The sequence below is a fragment of the Piliocolobus tephrosceles genome, chromosome 21 (assembly GCF_002776525.5).
Source record: "Piliocolobus tephrosceles isolate RC106 chromosome 21, ASM277652v3, whole genome shotgun sequence".
NCBI classification, from domain to species: domain Eukaryota; kingdom Metazoa; phylum Chordata; class Mammalia; order Primates; family Cercopithecidae; genus Piliocolobus; species Piliocolobus tephrosceles.
Genome location: NC_045454.1, coordinates 14,310,728 through 14,327,279, shown reverse-complemented (window position 1 = coordinate 14,327,279; position 16,552 = coordinate 14,310,728). Strand labels below are relative to the sequence as shown.

General features: G+C 48.0%; 1 protein-coding gene across 1 annotated transcript; it reads right to left on the bottom strand.

Moving 5' to 3' along the window:
- Positions 1-890: 890 nt before the first annotated feature.
- ETHE1 (ETHE1 persulfide dioxygenase) lies at positions 891-15,795 on the bottom strand. The gene is made up of 4 exons (XM_026448285.1): positions 15,621-15,795; positions 15,046-15,190; positions 14,731-14,879; positions 891-1,049 (listed from the first exon to the last, which is right to left on the bottom strand). Exons 1-4 carry the CDS (start codon positions 15,699-15,701, stop codon positions 912-914), a joined length of 513 nt encoding a protein of 170 aa, XP_026304070.1. The 5' UTR covers positions 15,702-15,795; the 3' UTR covers positions 891-911.
- Positions 15,796-16,552: the final 757 nt, after the last annotated feature.

Here is a 16,552-nt window from a genome sequence, read left to right as displayed (position 1 = left end):
TTGGCCAGGCTGGTCTTGAACTCCTGACCTCATGATCCACCTGCCTTGGCCTCCCAAAGTGCTGGGATTACAGGTGTGAGCCACCACACCCAGCCCTTTTTTTTTTTCCTTCTTCTTTTTTTTTTTTTTTTTTTTAGTTCTATTTGTTTCTTAGAGAGGGAGCCTCACTATGTTGCCTAAGCTAGGCTCAAATAGGTAACTAACACACCCCTGAATCTAACTGTCCCCCAAGAGCTAAGCCCCTGAATCTAACTCTTCCCATACTCTAGCATGGGGGTCCTCAATCCTGGGTACTGGTCTGTGGTCTGTTGGGAACTGGGCTGTGCAGAAGGTGGTGAGTGACAGGTGACTGAGCAAAACTTCATCTGTATTTACAGCCACTCCCCATCGCTCCCATTACCACCTGAGCTCTGCCTCCTGTCAGATCCACGGCAACATTAGATTCTCATAGGAGCACAAACCCTACTGTGAACTGCATGTGGGAGGGATCTAGGTTATGTTCTTCTTATGAGAATCTAATGCCTGATGATCTGTCACTATCTTCCATCTCTCCCAGATGGGACCTCTAGTGCAGGAAAACAAGTTCAGGGCTCCCACTGATTCTACATGATGGTTAGTTACATAATTATTTCATTATCTATTGCAATGTAATAATAATAAAGTGCACAATAAATGTAACGCATTTGAATCCCCGAAACCATGCCCTGCCATGGTCCATGGAAAAATTAACTTCCACGAAACCAGTCCCTGGTGCCAAAAAGGTTGGGGACCACTGCTCTAGCAGGGAAACTCCTTGAATTTAATATTGAAGCCTCCTAAAAGTCTAATGTCCACCCATTCATTCTTGTAACAGATACTTCAACACTTGACACACATGTAACTATATGAAGATCTTGGGCTGGATAAAGGAGCTAGTCACCTTGCTGGAAGTCTGTCCGCCCACACCCACGGATCAACAGGGCATCTCCAGTGAAGGCCATGCTGTGGTCATTCAGGACGAAGGTGACACAGCCTGGGGTGTGGCCAGGGCTGGCCCTGGTCTCCAAGGCCTGGCAGGGGTGGCAGAGTACAGAGATGGTCACCAAGAATCCTTCAAGATGAAACTGGTCCCCAAAGCCCCACCCTACTCCAAGGTCTTATCTAGATGCATATTTTGGTAAAAAATTTAGATTCCCAGGCTCTAATCTTATATTACCAGAGTAAACTCCAAGTGGATTAAATATTTCAATGTGTAAAAAATAAAACCACAAAGCTGTGACACACAACAACAAAAATACAATAATATCTGACCTCTGGTTAGGAAGGTGATATGGTTTGGCTGTGTCCCCACCCAAATCTCATCTTGAATTATAGCTCCCGTAATCCCCATATGTCATGGGAGGTAACTGAATAAAGGGGGCAGGTTTCTCCCATGCTGTCTCGTGATGGTGAATAAGTCTCATGAAATCTGATGGTTTTATTAAGGGCAGTTCCCCTGCACATGCTCTCTTGCCTGCTGCCATGTAAGACATGCCTTTGCTCTCTGCTCCTCCTTCACCTTCTATCCTGAGTGTGAGGCCTCCCCAGCCATGTGGAACTGTGAGTCCATTAAAACTCTTTTTCTTTTTCGAGACGGAGTCTCACTGTCGCCCAGGCTGGAGTGCAGTGGCCGGATCTCAGCTCACTGCAAGCTCTGCCTCCCGGGTTTACGCCATTCTCCTGCCTCAGCCTCCCGAGTAGCTGGGACTACAGGTGCCCGCCACCTCACCCGGCTAGTTTTTTGTATTTTTTAGTAGAGATGGGGTTTCACCGAGTTAGCCAGGATGGTCTCGATCTCCTGACCTCGTGATCTGCCCGTCTCAGCCTCCTAAAGGGCTGGGATTACAGGCTTGAGCCATTAAACCTCTTTTTCTTTATAAATGACCCAGTCTCAGGGATGTCTTTATTAGCAGCATGAGAACAGACTAATACAGTAAATTGGTACTAGTAGAGTGAAGTGCTGCTATAAGGAGACGTGAAAATGTGACTTTGGAACTGGGTAACATGCAGAGGTTTGAACAGTTTGGAAGGCTCAGAAGAAGATAAAAGAATGTGGGAAAGTTTGGAACTTCCTAGAGATTTGTTGAATGGCTTTGACCAACATGCTGAGAGTGATATGGACAATGAAGTCCAGGCTGACATGGTCTTAGATGGAGATGAGGAACTTTTTGGGAACTGGGATAAAGGTCACTTTTGTTATGTGTTAGCAAAGAGACTGGCAGCATTTTGCCCCGCCCTAGAGATCTGTGGAACTCTGAACTTGAGAGAGATGATTTAGGGTACCTAGTAGAAGAAATTTCTCAGCAGGAAGGCATTCAAGAGGTGACCTGAGTGCTGTTAAAAGCATTCATTTCAGTTTTATGTATTCACAAAGATATGGTTTGGAATTGGAGCCTATGTTTAAAAGGGAAACAGAGCATAAATATTAGGAAAATTTGCAGCCTGACAATGTGATAGAAAAGAAAAACCCATTTTCTGAGGAAAAATTCAAGCCTGCTGCAGAAATTTGCATAAGTCACGAGGAACCAAATGTTAATCACCGAGACAATGGGAAAAATGTCTCCAGGGCACGTCAAAGATTTTCACAGCAGCCTCTCCCATCACAGGCCCAGAGAACTAGGAGAAAAAATGGTTACATGGGCAGGGCCCATGGCCTTGTTGCTTTGTGCAATCTCAGGACTTGGTGCCCTGCATCCCAGCTGGGGCTAAAAGGGGCCAAGTACAGCTCAGGCCATTGCTTCAGAGGGTGCAAGCCCCAAGTCTTGGTGGCTTACACGTGGTGCTGGGCCTGCTGGTGAGCAGAAGTCAAGAACAGGAACCTCCACCTAGATTTGACAGGCTGTATGGAAATGCCTGGACGTCCATGCAGAGGTGTGCTGCAGGGGTGAAGTCTTCATAGGGAACCTCAGCTAGGGCAGTGCAAAAGGGAAATGTGGAGTGGGAGCCACCAGAGTCCCCAGTGGGGCACTGCCCCTAGTGGAGCTGTGAGAAGAGGGCCATTGCCCTCCAGACCCCAGAATGGTCGATCCACTGACAGCTTGCACCATGTGCCTGGAAAAGCCACAGATACTCCACATCAGCCCATGAAAGCAGCCAGGCGGGGGGGCTGTACCCTGCAAAGCCAGAGGGGCAGAGCTGCCCAAGACCATGGGAACCCACCTCTCGTATCAGCGTGACCTGGATGTAAGACACGGAGTCAAAGAAGATCTTTTTGGAGCTTTAAGATTTGACTGCCCCACTGGATTTAGGACTTGCATGGAGCCTGTAGCCCCTTCATTTTGGCCAATTTCTTCCATTTGGAATGGATGTGTTTACCCAATCTCTGTACCCCATTGTATCTAGGAAATAACTAAACTTGCTTTTGATTTTACAGGCCCATAGGTAGGAGGGACTTGCCTTGTCTCAGATGAGACTTTATTTTGTTCGGTTTTTTTTTTTTTTTTTTCAGAGACAGAATCTTGTTGTGTCACCCAGGCTGGGGTGGGGTGGTGCGATCTTGGCTCACTGCAACCTCTGCCTCCCAGATTCAATCAAGTCTTGTGCCTCAGCCTCCCGAGTAGTTGAGACTATAGGGATGTGCCCCCATGCCTGGCTAAGTTTTGTATTTTTAGTATAGACAGGGTTTTACTATTTTGGCCAGGCTGGTCTTGAACTCCTGACCTCACGGTGATCTGCCTGCCTTGGCCTCCCAAAGTGCTGGGTAACAGGTGAGCCACCATGCCCAGCCTCAGATAAGACTTTGGACTGTGGACTTTTGAGTTAATGCTGAAATGAGTTGAGACTTTGGGGGACTGTTGGGAAGGTATGATTGGTTTTGAAATGTGAGGACATGAGATTTGGGAGGGACCAAAGTGGAATGATATGGTTTGGCTGTGTCCCCACCCAAATCTCATCTTGAATTGTAGCTCCCATAATCCCCACGGGTTGTGGGAGGGACCTGGTGGGAGGTAATTAAATCATGGGGGTGGGTTTTTCTCGTGATAGTGAATAAGTCTCACATGATCTGATGATCTTACAAAGGGCAGTTCCCCTGCACACGATGTCTTGCCTACCACCATGTAAGCAGTACCTTTGCTCCTTCTTTGCCTTCCACCATGATTGGGAGGCCTCCCAAGCCATGTGGAACTGTGAGCCCATTAAACCCCTTTTTCTTTATAAATGACCCAGTCTTGGGTTTTTTTTTTTTTTTTTTCAGACAGCGTCTCTCTCTGTCACCCAGGCTGCGGAGTGCAGTGGCATGATCTCAGCTCACTGCAACCTCGGCCTCCTGGGTTGAAGTGATTCTTGTGCCTCAGCCTTCTGAGTAGCTGGGATTACAGGCGCGCACCACTGTGCCTAGCTAATTTTTGCCCACACTGGCCTCCCAAAGTGTTGGGATTACAGGTGTGATGCACTCGATGACTTACAATTTTCTGACTTTACAATAATGTGAAAGTGCTATATTTTATTTCTTTTTTTCAGTAGAGATGCGCTCTCACTATGTTGACCAGCCTGGTCTTGAACTCCTGGCCTCAAGCAGTCCTCCCATCTCAGCCTCCCAGCGTGCTGCGATTACAGGCGTGAGCCACTGCACCCAGCCAAAAGTGATACGCTTTCAATAGAAATCATATTCCATGCACCCATACAGCCATTCTGTTTTTCACTTTCAATACAGTATTCAATATATTACATGAGATATTCAACACTCTTGTGTAAAATAGACTTTGTGTTAGATGAGTTTGCCCAACTGTAGGCTAATGTAAATGTTCCGAGCACTTTAAGGTAGACTAACCTACGATGTTTAGTAGGTTAAATGTATTAAATGCGGCCAGGCGCAGTGGCTGACGCCCGTAATCACAGCACTTTGGGAGGCTGAGGCAGGCGGATCACAAGGTCAGGAGTTCGAGACCAGTCTTGCCAACATAGTGAAACACGATCTCTACTAAAAATACAAAAAATTAGCCAGGTGTGGTGGTGTGCACCTGTAATCCCAGCTACTCAGGAGGCTGAGGCAGGAGAATCGTGTGAACCCGGGAGGCAGAAGTTGCAGTGAGCCAAGATCACGCCACTTTACTCCAGCCTGGGCAACACAGTGAGACTCCATCTCGGGGGGAAAAATATATATTTTTTATATATATAGTTTATATTTTGTATATATATTATTTATATTTTTATATTATATATATATATATAATGCATTTTTTTGAGACATGGCCTCACACTGTACCCAGGCTGGAGTACAGTGGCACAATCATGGCTCACTGAAGCCTGGAACTCCCAGACTCAAGCAATCCTCCCACACCAGCCTTTCCAGTAGCTGGGACTATAGGCACACCACCATGCCTGACTAACTTGTTTTTAATTTTTTGCAGAGATAGGGTCTTGCAATGTTGCCCAGGCTGGTCCCATATTCCTGGGCTCAAACTATCCTCCCACCGCAACCTCCCAAAGTCCTGGGATTATAGGTGTGAACCACTGTGCCCAGCCTATTATTATTAACTAAAACAAAAATATCTACAATCTACTTCAGTTCATAGGAAAGAAAACTTTTAGTAGGATAAGTCAAATGACACACCATGAGAAAACAGTTGAACACATCCAGAATGTGGAGTATTTTAGAAGACAGCATGCCAGGAAGCTTCAAAGTTAACACCCTGGTGGCCGAGCACAGTGACTGATGCCTGTAATCCCAGCACTTTGGGAGGCCGAAGCAGGCGGATCACTTGAGGTCAGGAATTTGAGACCAGCCTGGTGAACACGGTGAAACCCCATCGATACCAAAAGTACAAAAATTAACCAGGAGTGGTGGTGCATGTCTGTAATCCCAGCTACTCGGGAGGCTAGGCAGGAGAATTGCTTGAACCCGGGAAGCAGAGGCTGCAGTGAGCCGAGATCGCGCCACTGCACTCCAGCCTGGGTGACAGAGTAAGACTCTGTCTCAAAAAAAAAAAAAAAAAAATTAGCCAGGTGTGCTGGCACACACCTACAGTCCCAGCTACTGGGGAGGCTGAGGTGGTAGAATCGCTTGAACTTGGGAGGCAAAGGTTACAGTGAGCAGAGATCACGCCACTGCACTCCAGCCTGAGTGACAGAGCAAGACTCTGTCTCAAAAAAAAATTTTTTTTAAAAAGTCAATATCCTGGAGCAAAAGGATATAAAACTGTTCTAGATCCAAAAATATTTTTAATAAATAAAAAATAATAAATAAATAAAAAGAAATAAAAAATAAAAAGAAAACAAAACAAAAACAAAAGAAGGAAAAAGAAAACACACACACGAGACTAAATAGACATAATGGCCAAACACTAAGCTCAATTGCATCCTGGTTCCTAAAAACAGCTGTAGGCTGGGCACCGCAGCTCACACCTATAATCACAGCACTTTGAGTCACCAAAAGGGGAGGATCATTTGAGCCCAGGAGATTGAGACCAGCCTGGGCAACATGGTGAGATCCTATCTCTACCAAAAAAAGAAAGAAAAAAGAAAAAAAAAGCTGTAAAAATTATTCCTAGGGTAATTGGAGACATCTGAACACAGGTTGAATATTTAATGATGATATAAAGTTACTGCATATTTTGTTAGATGTGACAAACGTTTTGTAAAAGAGTAAGTCTCAAAGTACAGCCTAGGGAACCCTGACAGTCTGCAAGATCAAAACTATTTATGGACTTTTCGCCCATTTTCACTCTCATTCCCCAAAAACATTCACGGGGCGGGGGTAGGGGGGCGGTTGTAAAAGTTTTGTGACCTGTACTGACATAATTGCTCTGATGGCTGATGAAATCTGTGCTTGTGTATTTTTTTTTTTCTTTTGAGACAGAGTCTCGCTCTCTCACCCAGGCTGGAGTGCAGTGGCGCAATCTCGGTTCACTGCAACCTCCACCTCCTGGGTGTTCAAGTGATTCTCACGCCTCAGCCTCCTGAGTAGCTAGGATTACAGGAGCGTGCCACCATGCCCGGTTAATTTTTGTATTTTTAGTAGAGACGGGGTTTCACCATGTTGGCCAGGCTAATCTCAAACTCCTGACCTCGGGTGATCCGCACACCTCGGCTTCCCAAAGTGCCAGGATTACAGGCGTGAGCCACCACGCCTGGCCTGTGCTTGTGTATTGTTATATTTTGTACTATTATTTCAATGTAGATTTTTTAAAATTCAAAATAAGAAATTGTGGGTGGGGAACACATAACATCTTGACCTAAAGCACCCTCAATTGTCCCTGAAACTTGTCTAGTGATGTCCCCAACAGCCCAGCCTGCCTAACCCCAAATTCTTTCAACAAATTCATTCTTCCCTTCCGTGATGCATCACGTCCGTGACACATCCCCAGAGCTTTTCTTTCATCTGTTCCCTGCAGCAGCTAAACCTGAAACTACACTCATCAAAGAAACACAACCCAGAAGGGATCCCGTAAAGCATTCAGCCGGCTGGCCTCGGCGTTCCCACGGCCTACACTGCCCCCTGGTGGCAATTAAGCTCTCAGCTTCTTTTCCATTTGGTTCCCAAGTTCTTTCCCTCCATTATTCAAAACTATAGTAAACCCCTCTTATCTGCCTGGGATAGATTTCAAGACCCGGAGTGGATGCCTAAAACCTCAGAGAGTACAGAACCCTACACACTATGCCTTTTCCTATACATACGCACCTATGATAGAGTTTAATTTATAAATTAGGCACACTAATAAATCAATAACTAATAATAAAACAGAACAATTACAGCAAGGCATGATGGTGCATGTCTGTAGACCCAGCTACTTGGGAGGCTGAGGCGGGAGGATCGTCTTAGCCAGGGTTCAAAATACCAGCCTGGACAACATAGCCAGACCCCATCCAAAAAAAAAATAGGTCAGGCACAGAAGCTCAAACCTGTAATCCTAGCACTTTGGGAGGTCAATGCAGGTGGATCACTTGAGGTCAGGAGTTCGAGACTAGCCTGGCCAACATGGTGAAACCCCATCTCCACTAAAAATATTTTAAAAATCAATTAAGCAGGCATGGTGGCGCTCACCTGTAAACCCAGCTACTGCTACTTGGGAGGCTGAGACAAGAGAATCACTTGAACCCAGGAGGCAAAGGTTGCAGTAAACCAAGATTGTGCCACTGTAATTTCACGCCAGCCTAGGAAATAGAATGAGACTCCATCTCAAAGGAAAAAAAGATGGAGTGATGGATGGAGATGTACACTGTAAAAAAAAAAAATTAAGCCTGGTGCAGTGGCTCACTCTAATCCCAGCACTTCGGGAGGCCAAGGAGGGAGGATTGCCTGAGCCCAGGAGGTCCAGGCCAGCCTGGGCAATGTGGCAAAACTCTGTCTTTACAAAAAACACAAAAACTAGCCAGGAGTAGTGGTGCACACCTGTTGTTCCAGCTATTTGGAAGGCTGAGGCAGGAGGATTACTTGAACCAGGAGGTTGAGGCTGCAGTGAGCTGTGATTGCAACACTGCGCTCCAGCCTGGATGACAAAGTGAGACCCTGTCTCAAAAAAAAAAAAAAAAAAAATTCAGCTTTTCTCTATGCTTTGAATTTTTCATAATAAAATGTTAGAAGAAAAATTACTTGTTTCACAATTTTAAAAGGAGGAAGTATTGAAACCCACACTTGAGTCACATAAGAATCAATGGTGGAGCTTTTAAAACATGCCAATTCCTTGTGCCCACCCAGAACAATTAAATCAGACTGATTCTAAGGGACCTGGGGGATCAGTGTTTTCAGCAGTACTTCTCTAAGCCAGCGTATTTAACAGGCAAGCCTAACTTTCTGATTTGGCCGCCCTGTGGCAGCTAAGATGTTCACTTCTCATTGTTTATTAAAAAAAAAAAAAAAAACTCGGGCCAGGCGCGGTGGCTCACACCTGTAATGCCAGCACTTTGGGAGGCTGAGGCAGGCAGATCACTTGAGGCCAGCAGCTCACGACCAGCCTGGCAGTATGGCGAAACCCCGTCTCTAATAAAAACACAAAATTTAGCCAGACATCGTGGCGCACACCTATAATCCCAGCTACTGGAGAGGCTGAGGCGGAAGGATCACCTGAACCCGGAAGGTGGAAGAGGTTGCAGTGAGCCGAGATTGCGCCACTGCACTCCAGCCTGGGCGACAGAGTGAGGCTCTGTCTCAGAAAAAAAAAAAGAAAAGAATTGTTCCTGTTTCAGTGATCCACTGCCTTGTAGCGTCATCATGTATTAAACAGTCCCCTGCTGTGTGCTTTGTCCCCTGCCCTACACCTCTGCTGTCTTTTGTGCACATGAGCAAGGGTGTCTCTGGGCTTCACACCTAGAAGGGGAAGCTCTGGGTTGGAAACCCTGACGGCAGTCAGCTAATCCTTGCAACAGTCTCAAGAGGAGGGTGCTGTGATAAACCCTGCGTTTTAGCGCAGGGAACTGAGGCTCCCACCGGGAGGCAGAGGTTGCAGTGAGCCGAGATTGTGCCCCTGCACTCCAGCCTGGGTGACAGAGTGATAGTCTGTCTCAAAAAAAAAAAAAGAAAGAAAACTCATTCTACAATAAAACCACTTAAATTTGTCCCACCTTTTGTGTAAGATGAACAACTAGTTCAAGAAACTGGGATTTTCTATGAAAGTTAAAACATTTGTCAACTCAGTGACCCAGCAAGTCACTTGGGGACAATGCTCCCCAAGATATTTGCGGAAGAATCTTCATAGCAGCATTATTCATGGTAGCCAAAAACTTAATAATCAGAGGGAAAATGGGGTGTGGTGGTTCATGCCTGTAATTCACTTTGTACTTTGGGAGGCTGAGGCAGGAGGACTGCTTGAGCCTAGGAGCCACCACAACTCGCCTATTTTGTAGGGCAAAAATTATGGCCAGTGGATGAAATTTGGCCTGCCATCTGTTTTTGTAAGTCCTATAAGCTAAGAATCATTTTAACTTTTTTTCACATTGAAAACTATCAAAGTAACATGTAACAACTAGATGAGGCTGGGCACAGTGGGGCTCACACCTGTAATCCCAACACTTTGGGAGGCCAAGGCAGGAAGGTTGCTTGAGGCCAGGAGTTCGAGACCAACCTGAGCAACACAGCAAGACTCAGAGACCATCCTGACTAACACAGTGAAACCCCATCTCTACTAAAAATACAAAAAATTAGCCAGGCGCGGTGGCGGGCGCCTGTAGTCCCAGCTACTCGGGAGGCTGAGGCAGGAGAATGGCGTGAACCCGGGAGGCGGAGCTTGCAGTGAGTGAGATGGCACCACTGCACTCCAGCCTGGGTGACAGAGCGAGACTGTCTCAAAAAAAAAAGAAAAAAAATTTTTTTTTTAAGTAGCTAGGCCACCCAGCACAGTGGCTCATGCCTATAATCCCAGCACTTTGGGAGGCCGAGGCAGGCGGATCACGAGGTCAGGAGATCAAGACCATCCTGGCTAAGACGGTGAAACCCCGTCTCTACCAAAAATACAAAAAATTAGCCAGGTGTGGTGGCGGGCGCCTGTAGTCCCAGCTACTTGGGAAGCTGAGGCAGAAGAATAGTGTGAACCTGGGAGGCGGAACTCGCAGTCAGCTGAGATCGCACGACCACACTCCAGCCTGGGCGACAGAGTGAGATTCCGTCTCAAAAAAAAAAAAATTAGCTGGCCATGGTGGCACATGCCCATAGTCCCAACTACTCAGAAGGCTACAGTGGGAGGATCACCTGAGCCCAGGAGTTGGAGGCTGCAATGAGCTATGCTCATGCCAGTGCATACCAGCTTGGGCAACAGAGCAAGAGCCTGTCTAAAAAAAATAAAAACTAAAAAAACCTATATGAAATCCTAATTTTATTTTTTATTTTGAGATGGAGTTTCGCGCTTGTCACTCATGCTAGAGTGCAATGGCACCATCTGGGCTCACTGCAGCCTCCACCTCCCAGCCGAGGTTCAAGCGATTCCCCTGCTTCAGCCTCCCGAGTAGCTGGGACTACAGGGACACCCCACCACGCCTGGCTTATTCTGCATTTTTAGTAAAGACCGGGTTTCACCATGTTGGTCATGCTGGTCTCGAACTCTTGATCTCAGGTGATCCACCCGCCTTGGCCTCCCAAAGTGCTGGGATTACAGGCGTGAGCCTGGCCTGAAATCCAAATTAAAAGGCCACAAATAAAGTCTTATTGGAACACAGCCATGCCTATTCATCTATGCAGTGTCTGTGGCTGCTTTCACACCACAATAAGAGCTGAGTAGCTGTCACAGAGACCCTACTACCTGTAAAAACTGAAAATATTTACTATCTGGGCCTTCACAGAAAAAGGTAGCCAACTGCTACTATATAGCAATAAGTAGGAAAGAACTCCAAGTATAAACAACATCATGTGTGGAAAAAAGCCAGACACAAAAGAATAAACTGTATAAGCCCTGTTTATAAGGTCAGAACAAGCAAAACTGGCCTGTGGTTAAATGCATCAGAACAGTGGTGCCTTGGCAGGGTGGTCATTGGCCAGAAAGTGAGGCAAGGAAGCCTTCTGGGGTGGTGGGCAAGTTCTGTATCGGAATCTGGGTAAATACTCATGCACATGTATAATATGAGGACTCACTTCATTCCATGGATGTTAACAACTAGGGTTTTTTTGGTTTGTTTGTTTTTTGAGATGGGAGTCTCACCTTGTCACCCAGACTGGAGTGCAGTGGTACGATCTTGGCTTACTGCAAACTCCGCCTCCCGGATTCAAGTGATTCTCCTGTCTCAGCCTCCTGAGTAGCTGGGATTACAGGTGCCCCACCACCATACTGACTAATTTTTCTATTTTTAGTAGAGACAGGGTTTTGCCATGTTGGCGAGGCTGGTCTTGAACTCCTGACCTCAAGTGATCCACCTGCCTCAGCCTCTCGAAGTGCTAGGATTACAGGCATGAGCTACCATGCCTGGCCTTAATTTTTTTTTTTTTTTTTTTTTTTTTTTGAGATAGGGTCTTGCTCTGTCACCCAGGCTGGAGTGCGGTGGCGTGATCATGTCTCACTGCAACCTCCACCTTCTGGGTTCAAGCAATCCTCCCACCTCAGCCTCCTGAGTGGCTCAGACTGCAGGTATGCACCACCATGCCCTGCTAACTTTTGTATTGTTTTGTAGAGACAGGGTCTCGTTGCCTAGGCTGGTCTTAAACTCCTGGGCTCAAGCAATCCACCCGCCTTGGCCTCCCAAAGTGCTGAAATTACAGGCGTGAGCCACCACACCCAGGCTAACAATTCATTTTTTAAAAGTAGAAGGAAAAATAAAGGAGAGAAAAATGGATCCCCATCTCCAAAATCTCAGACAAGCCAGGCATGGTGGTTCACGCCTGTAATCCCAGCACTTTGGGGAGGTCGAGGTGGGCAGATCACCTGAGGTCAGGAGTTCGAGACCAGCCTGGCCAACATGGTGAAACCCCATCTCTACTAAAAATACAAAAATTAGCCAGGCATGGCGGCACGTGCCTGGAATCCCAGCTATTTAGGAGGCTGAGACAGCAGAATCGCTTGCGCTCAGGAGGCAGAGGCTGCAGTGAGACTCCAGCCTGGGTGACAGAGCAAGACTCTGTCTCAAAAAAATAAACAAAAATGTGGCCGGGCACAGTGGCTCATGCCTGTAACCCCAACACTTTGGGAGGCCAAGGCAGGTGGATCACCTGAGGTAGGCAGTTGGAGACCAGCCTGACCAACATGGAGAAAGCCCGGCTCTACTAAAAATACAAAATTAGCCGGGCATGGTGGTGCATGCCTGTAATCCCAGCTACTCGGGAGGCTGAGGAGGGAGAATCACTTGAACCCAGGAGGCTGAGGTTGCGGTAAGCTGAGATAGCACCATTGCACTCCAGCCTGGGCAACAAGAGCGAAACTCCATCTCAAATAAATAAATAAAACAAAAAAAATTAGCTGGGCTTAGTGGCTCATGCCTGTAATCCCAGCTACTTGGGAGGCTGAAACAAGAGAATCACTTGAACCCAGGAGGTGAAGGTTGCAGTAAACCAAGATCGCACCACTGCACTCTAGCTTGGGCAACAAAGTGAGACCCTGTCTCAAATTAAAAAAAAAAAAAAAAAATTGCCTAAGGCTGAGGAGGGGAAAGGGAAGGTTAGGGGTGATGGCTAAGGGGTGTGGGATCTTTTTGGAGTAATGGAAACATTTTCCAATTAATGGTGGTAATGGATGAACAAGTCTGAATATACTAAAAGTCACTGAACTGGATGTGGGTTATATCAATAAAGCTATTAAGCCTGGGCAACATAGTGAGATCCCAGCTCAACAAAAAATTTAAAAATTAGCCAGGTATGGTGGCAGGTGCCTGTAGTCCCAGCTACTTGGGAGACCGAGGCAGGAGGATCACCTGAGCTCAGACGGTCGAGGCTGCAGTAAGCTATGATCCCACCATTGCACTCCAGCCTGGGTGACAGAGCAAGACCCTTTCTCAAAAACAAACAAACAACAACAAAAAAAGGGTGGGTGCAGTAGCTCATGCCTGTAATCCCAGCACTTTAGGAGGCCAAAGGAGGAGGATCACTTGAGCTCAGTTGTTCAAGACCAGCCTGGGCAACACAGCAAAACCCTGTCTCTACAAGAACATACATAAATTAGCCAGGTGTGGTGGTGCACGCTTGTGGTCCCAGCTGCCAGGGAGGCTAAGGTGGGAGGATCACTTGAGCCTGGGAGGTCCAGGCTGACTGCACTCCAGCCTGGCTGACAGAGACCTAGTCTCAAATTAAAAAAAAAAAAAAAAAAGAAAGAAAGAAAAAAAAAAAAAACTGAAGCTAAACCTACCATAGCTGAACCTTTCAACATTCATTCCAAGAAATGTTTGTTAGCACCTATTATGTACAATGCACATACATGTACAATGCATTTTTGCCTACTTCCAGAAAAAGGCTTGAAATAAAGCTTCTGTACCCATTGTAGCTAAACTCTCTACCCACGCACAGCCCTCATGTCCTCTAAACACTCCGACTCAAATGAACTGTCTTTATTTAGCAAAACTCTCTAACCTGGAGGCTGTCTTCTGTCACCTGACATTCCGTCCCCAAAGTCAGTAAAACTTTACACAGTTTTAGCAATTGATCAGAAAAATGCCCTGCCAGCTGTTTCCCTCCCGCTGAGGGAAACTTCCCTGACCCTCCCCTCCCCGACGCCCCGGTTGCAATTCTGGCCGGAAACCCGCTGGTGCCTGGGGCAAAGAGAGCGAGGAAGGCAGGAACCTTCAGACCTTTCTAGTGTGAGGCAACGGCAGGGCTGAGACTAGGGTGAGGCTGTTGGTGCAAGATTTAAGGAGGTGCTCACTCGCAGGTGCGGACCCTGATTTACAGGACCCTGAGAGTTAGTGCCTCCTTAAATGTTGCACTTCAGGGTCCTCACAGTCCTTATCCTAGTCCTAGGCTCTAGGTTCTAAGCACCCAGATGCTCCTTCCTCAAATGGTTTCCGCAAGACAGGACTGGGTCTCTTTCCTTCTCAGCCCTGCCCTCAGAATTCCAGCCCCTAATCAACTTTTATGGAGATGCGTGCCAGGCCAAAGAGCTGTCCCTAAGCTTTAGGAAGGAAACTCCTTAAATGCTGTTGACTTAGGAGTTCCGCCAGTGCTCCACCTGCCCAGAGCCTCTTGCCCCAGTGCCCCACCTGGGTTTATGGTGCCCCCTCCCAGAAACATGAGCTCAGGGGTCAGAAACCCAGGTCCTGAGGTCCCTCCTCCCCAAGGACTCAGGATCCCAGGCCCCCAGTACCCTCTTCCCTTCAGTTTAAGGAATTCAGGCCACCACCCTCTTGGGGACCCAGCACCCAACTCACGAAGCGCCCAAAGCGGATGGAGTCTCCATCCTCGATGTGCAAGTCAGCCTGGGCCCCACTAAGGCGGGAGATGACAGACTGGCAGCCAGGGAGGAGGGAACGGAGCAGCCCCGAGCCTGTAATGTGGTCCGCGTGGCAGTGGGTATTCACTGGGAGAGAGAGGAGGGACAGGTCCAGGAGGGTACAGAGAGAACCTGGGAGTCCCAGTCCAGGTCCTGCTCCCTCAGACTCAGGAGTTCAGGCCCCTGGCTCCCCATTCCACTGACGCTGCAGCCCAGCCCCGCTGGAACCCAAGAGTTTGGTCCCCGAACTGACCAGCATACAGCAGCCGCAGCCCCAGCTCCTTGATCAGTTGGGCATCCCGAGGTGCTGTTTCCAGGACCGGGTCGATCAGAACGGCCTCCCGGGATTCTCTGTCACCCAGTAGGTACGTGTAGGTGCAGCTCACGGGCTCGAACATCTGGGAACGGGGGACAGAGGTGAGAGCGCAGAACCGGACTTCCACCCACCAAGCAGTCCAGACTGGCTCTATCCATTTCCTAAGATCCAGAAGCAGAAACCCCAGCCCCCTCTTTCCCCTGGAGTCGGGAGTCCGGGGCCCCACTACCTTCCTCCATCAGAACAAAAGAGTTCCAACTTTCTAACATCCCAAAATCAGGGTCCCCGGCACGTTCTTTCATAGAGGACCCAGGGATTCAGACCCAAGCCCAGAGGCCCCCAGATCACTCACCTTTAAAGGACCCAAGAGTCCAGCCCTAAACCTCCACCCCGCTTTCCGCAAGATGCAGGCAAATGGGTCCCCCGATCTCTCCCTATTAAGAGACCCCGGAGTTCCGTCCTTGCTGCCGCCCAGCGCCCAGCAGTCCCCTCCTAGGTCCAGCCACCCGCACCTGCCGCAGGAGGATGGGGGCTCCAGACCCGCCACGCTGGCTCAGCTGCCGCCGGGCGACCCTCAATACAGCCCCCGCCATCGCGACCACTGCGGGATCAGGAATGAGCGGAGGCCGAGCGCCTGCGGGAGCCGGGTGCTCCCTCACTGACCCGGGAAGGGCGGGGCGGGGGCGGAGCACGCCTTAAAGGGGCCACCAACGCCTGGGGGCGGAGGGCGGGGGGCCGCTGGGCGGAGTTGGGGCGAGGGCGAGACCGAGGAAGCCAAAATGCATCGCCGGAACGCTCTGAGACCTAAAGAAAACAGAGAACAGGAGACGCTCAAAGTGCGAGGGACAGACGCTCAGAGACAGACATACTCATGTAGGAACAGAAATAGAAACCCTATTACAGAAATAGAGGCCCCAGTACACTCATAGCCTCGGGGGCGCTTTTTTTTTTTTTTTCTTTTTTCTTTTTTTTTTTTTTTATTTTGAAACAGAGTCTCGCTCTGTCACGCAAGCTTGAGTGCAGTGACTCGATCTTGGCTTATTACAGCCTTAAACTCCCGGGTTCAAGCGATCCTGCAACCTCAGCCTCCCGAGTAGCTGGGACTATGGCACGTTGCCACCACACCCGGCACATATATATATATATATATATATACACACACACACACACACATACATACATACATACACATACACACACACACATATATACATGTGTGTATATATGTGTGTGTGAATATATATATATAATTATTTGTTTTTTGCAGAGATGGAGGTCTCACTATGTTGCCCAGGCTGATCTCGAACTCTTGAGCTCAAGCGTTCCTCCCATCTTGTCCTCCCAAAGCGCTGGGATTACAGATGTGAACCACCGCGTCCCGTGGGGCCGTTTTCTAGCGGGTGGTAGGATGGTCATGGTTAGAAAAATATGTTCGGTTCTGAGA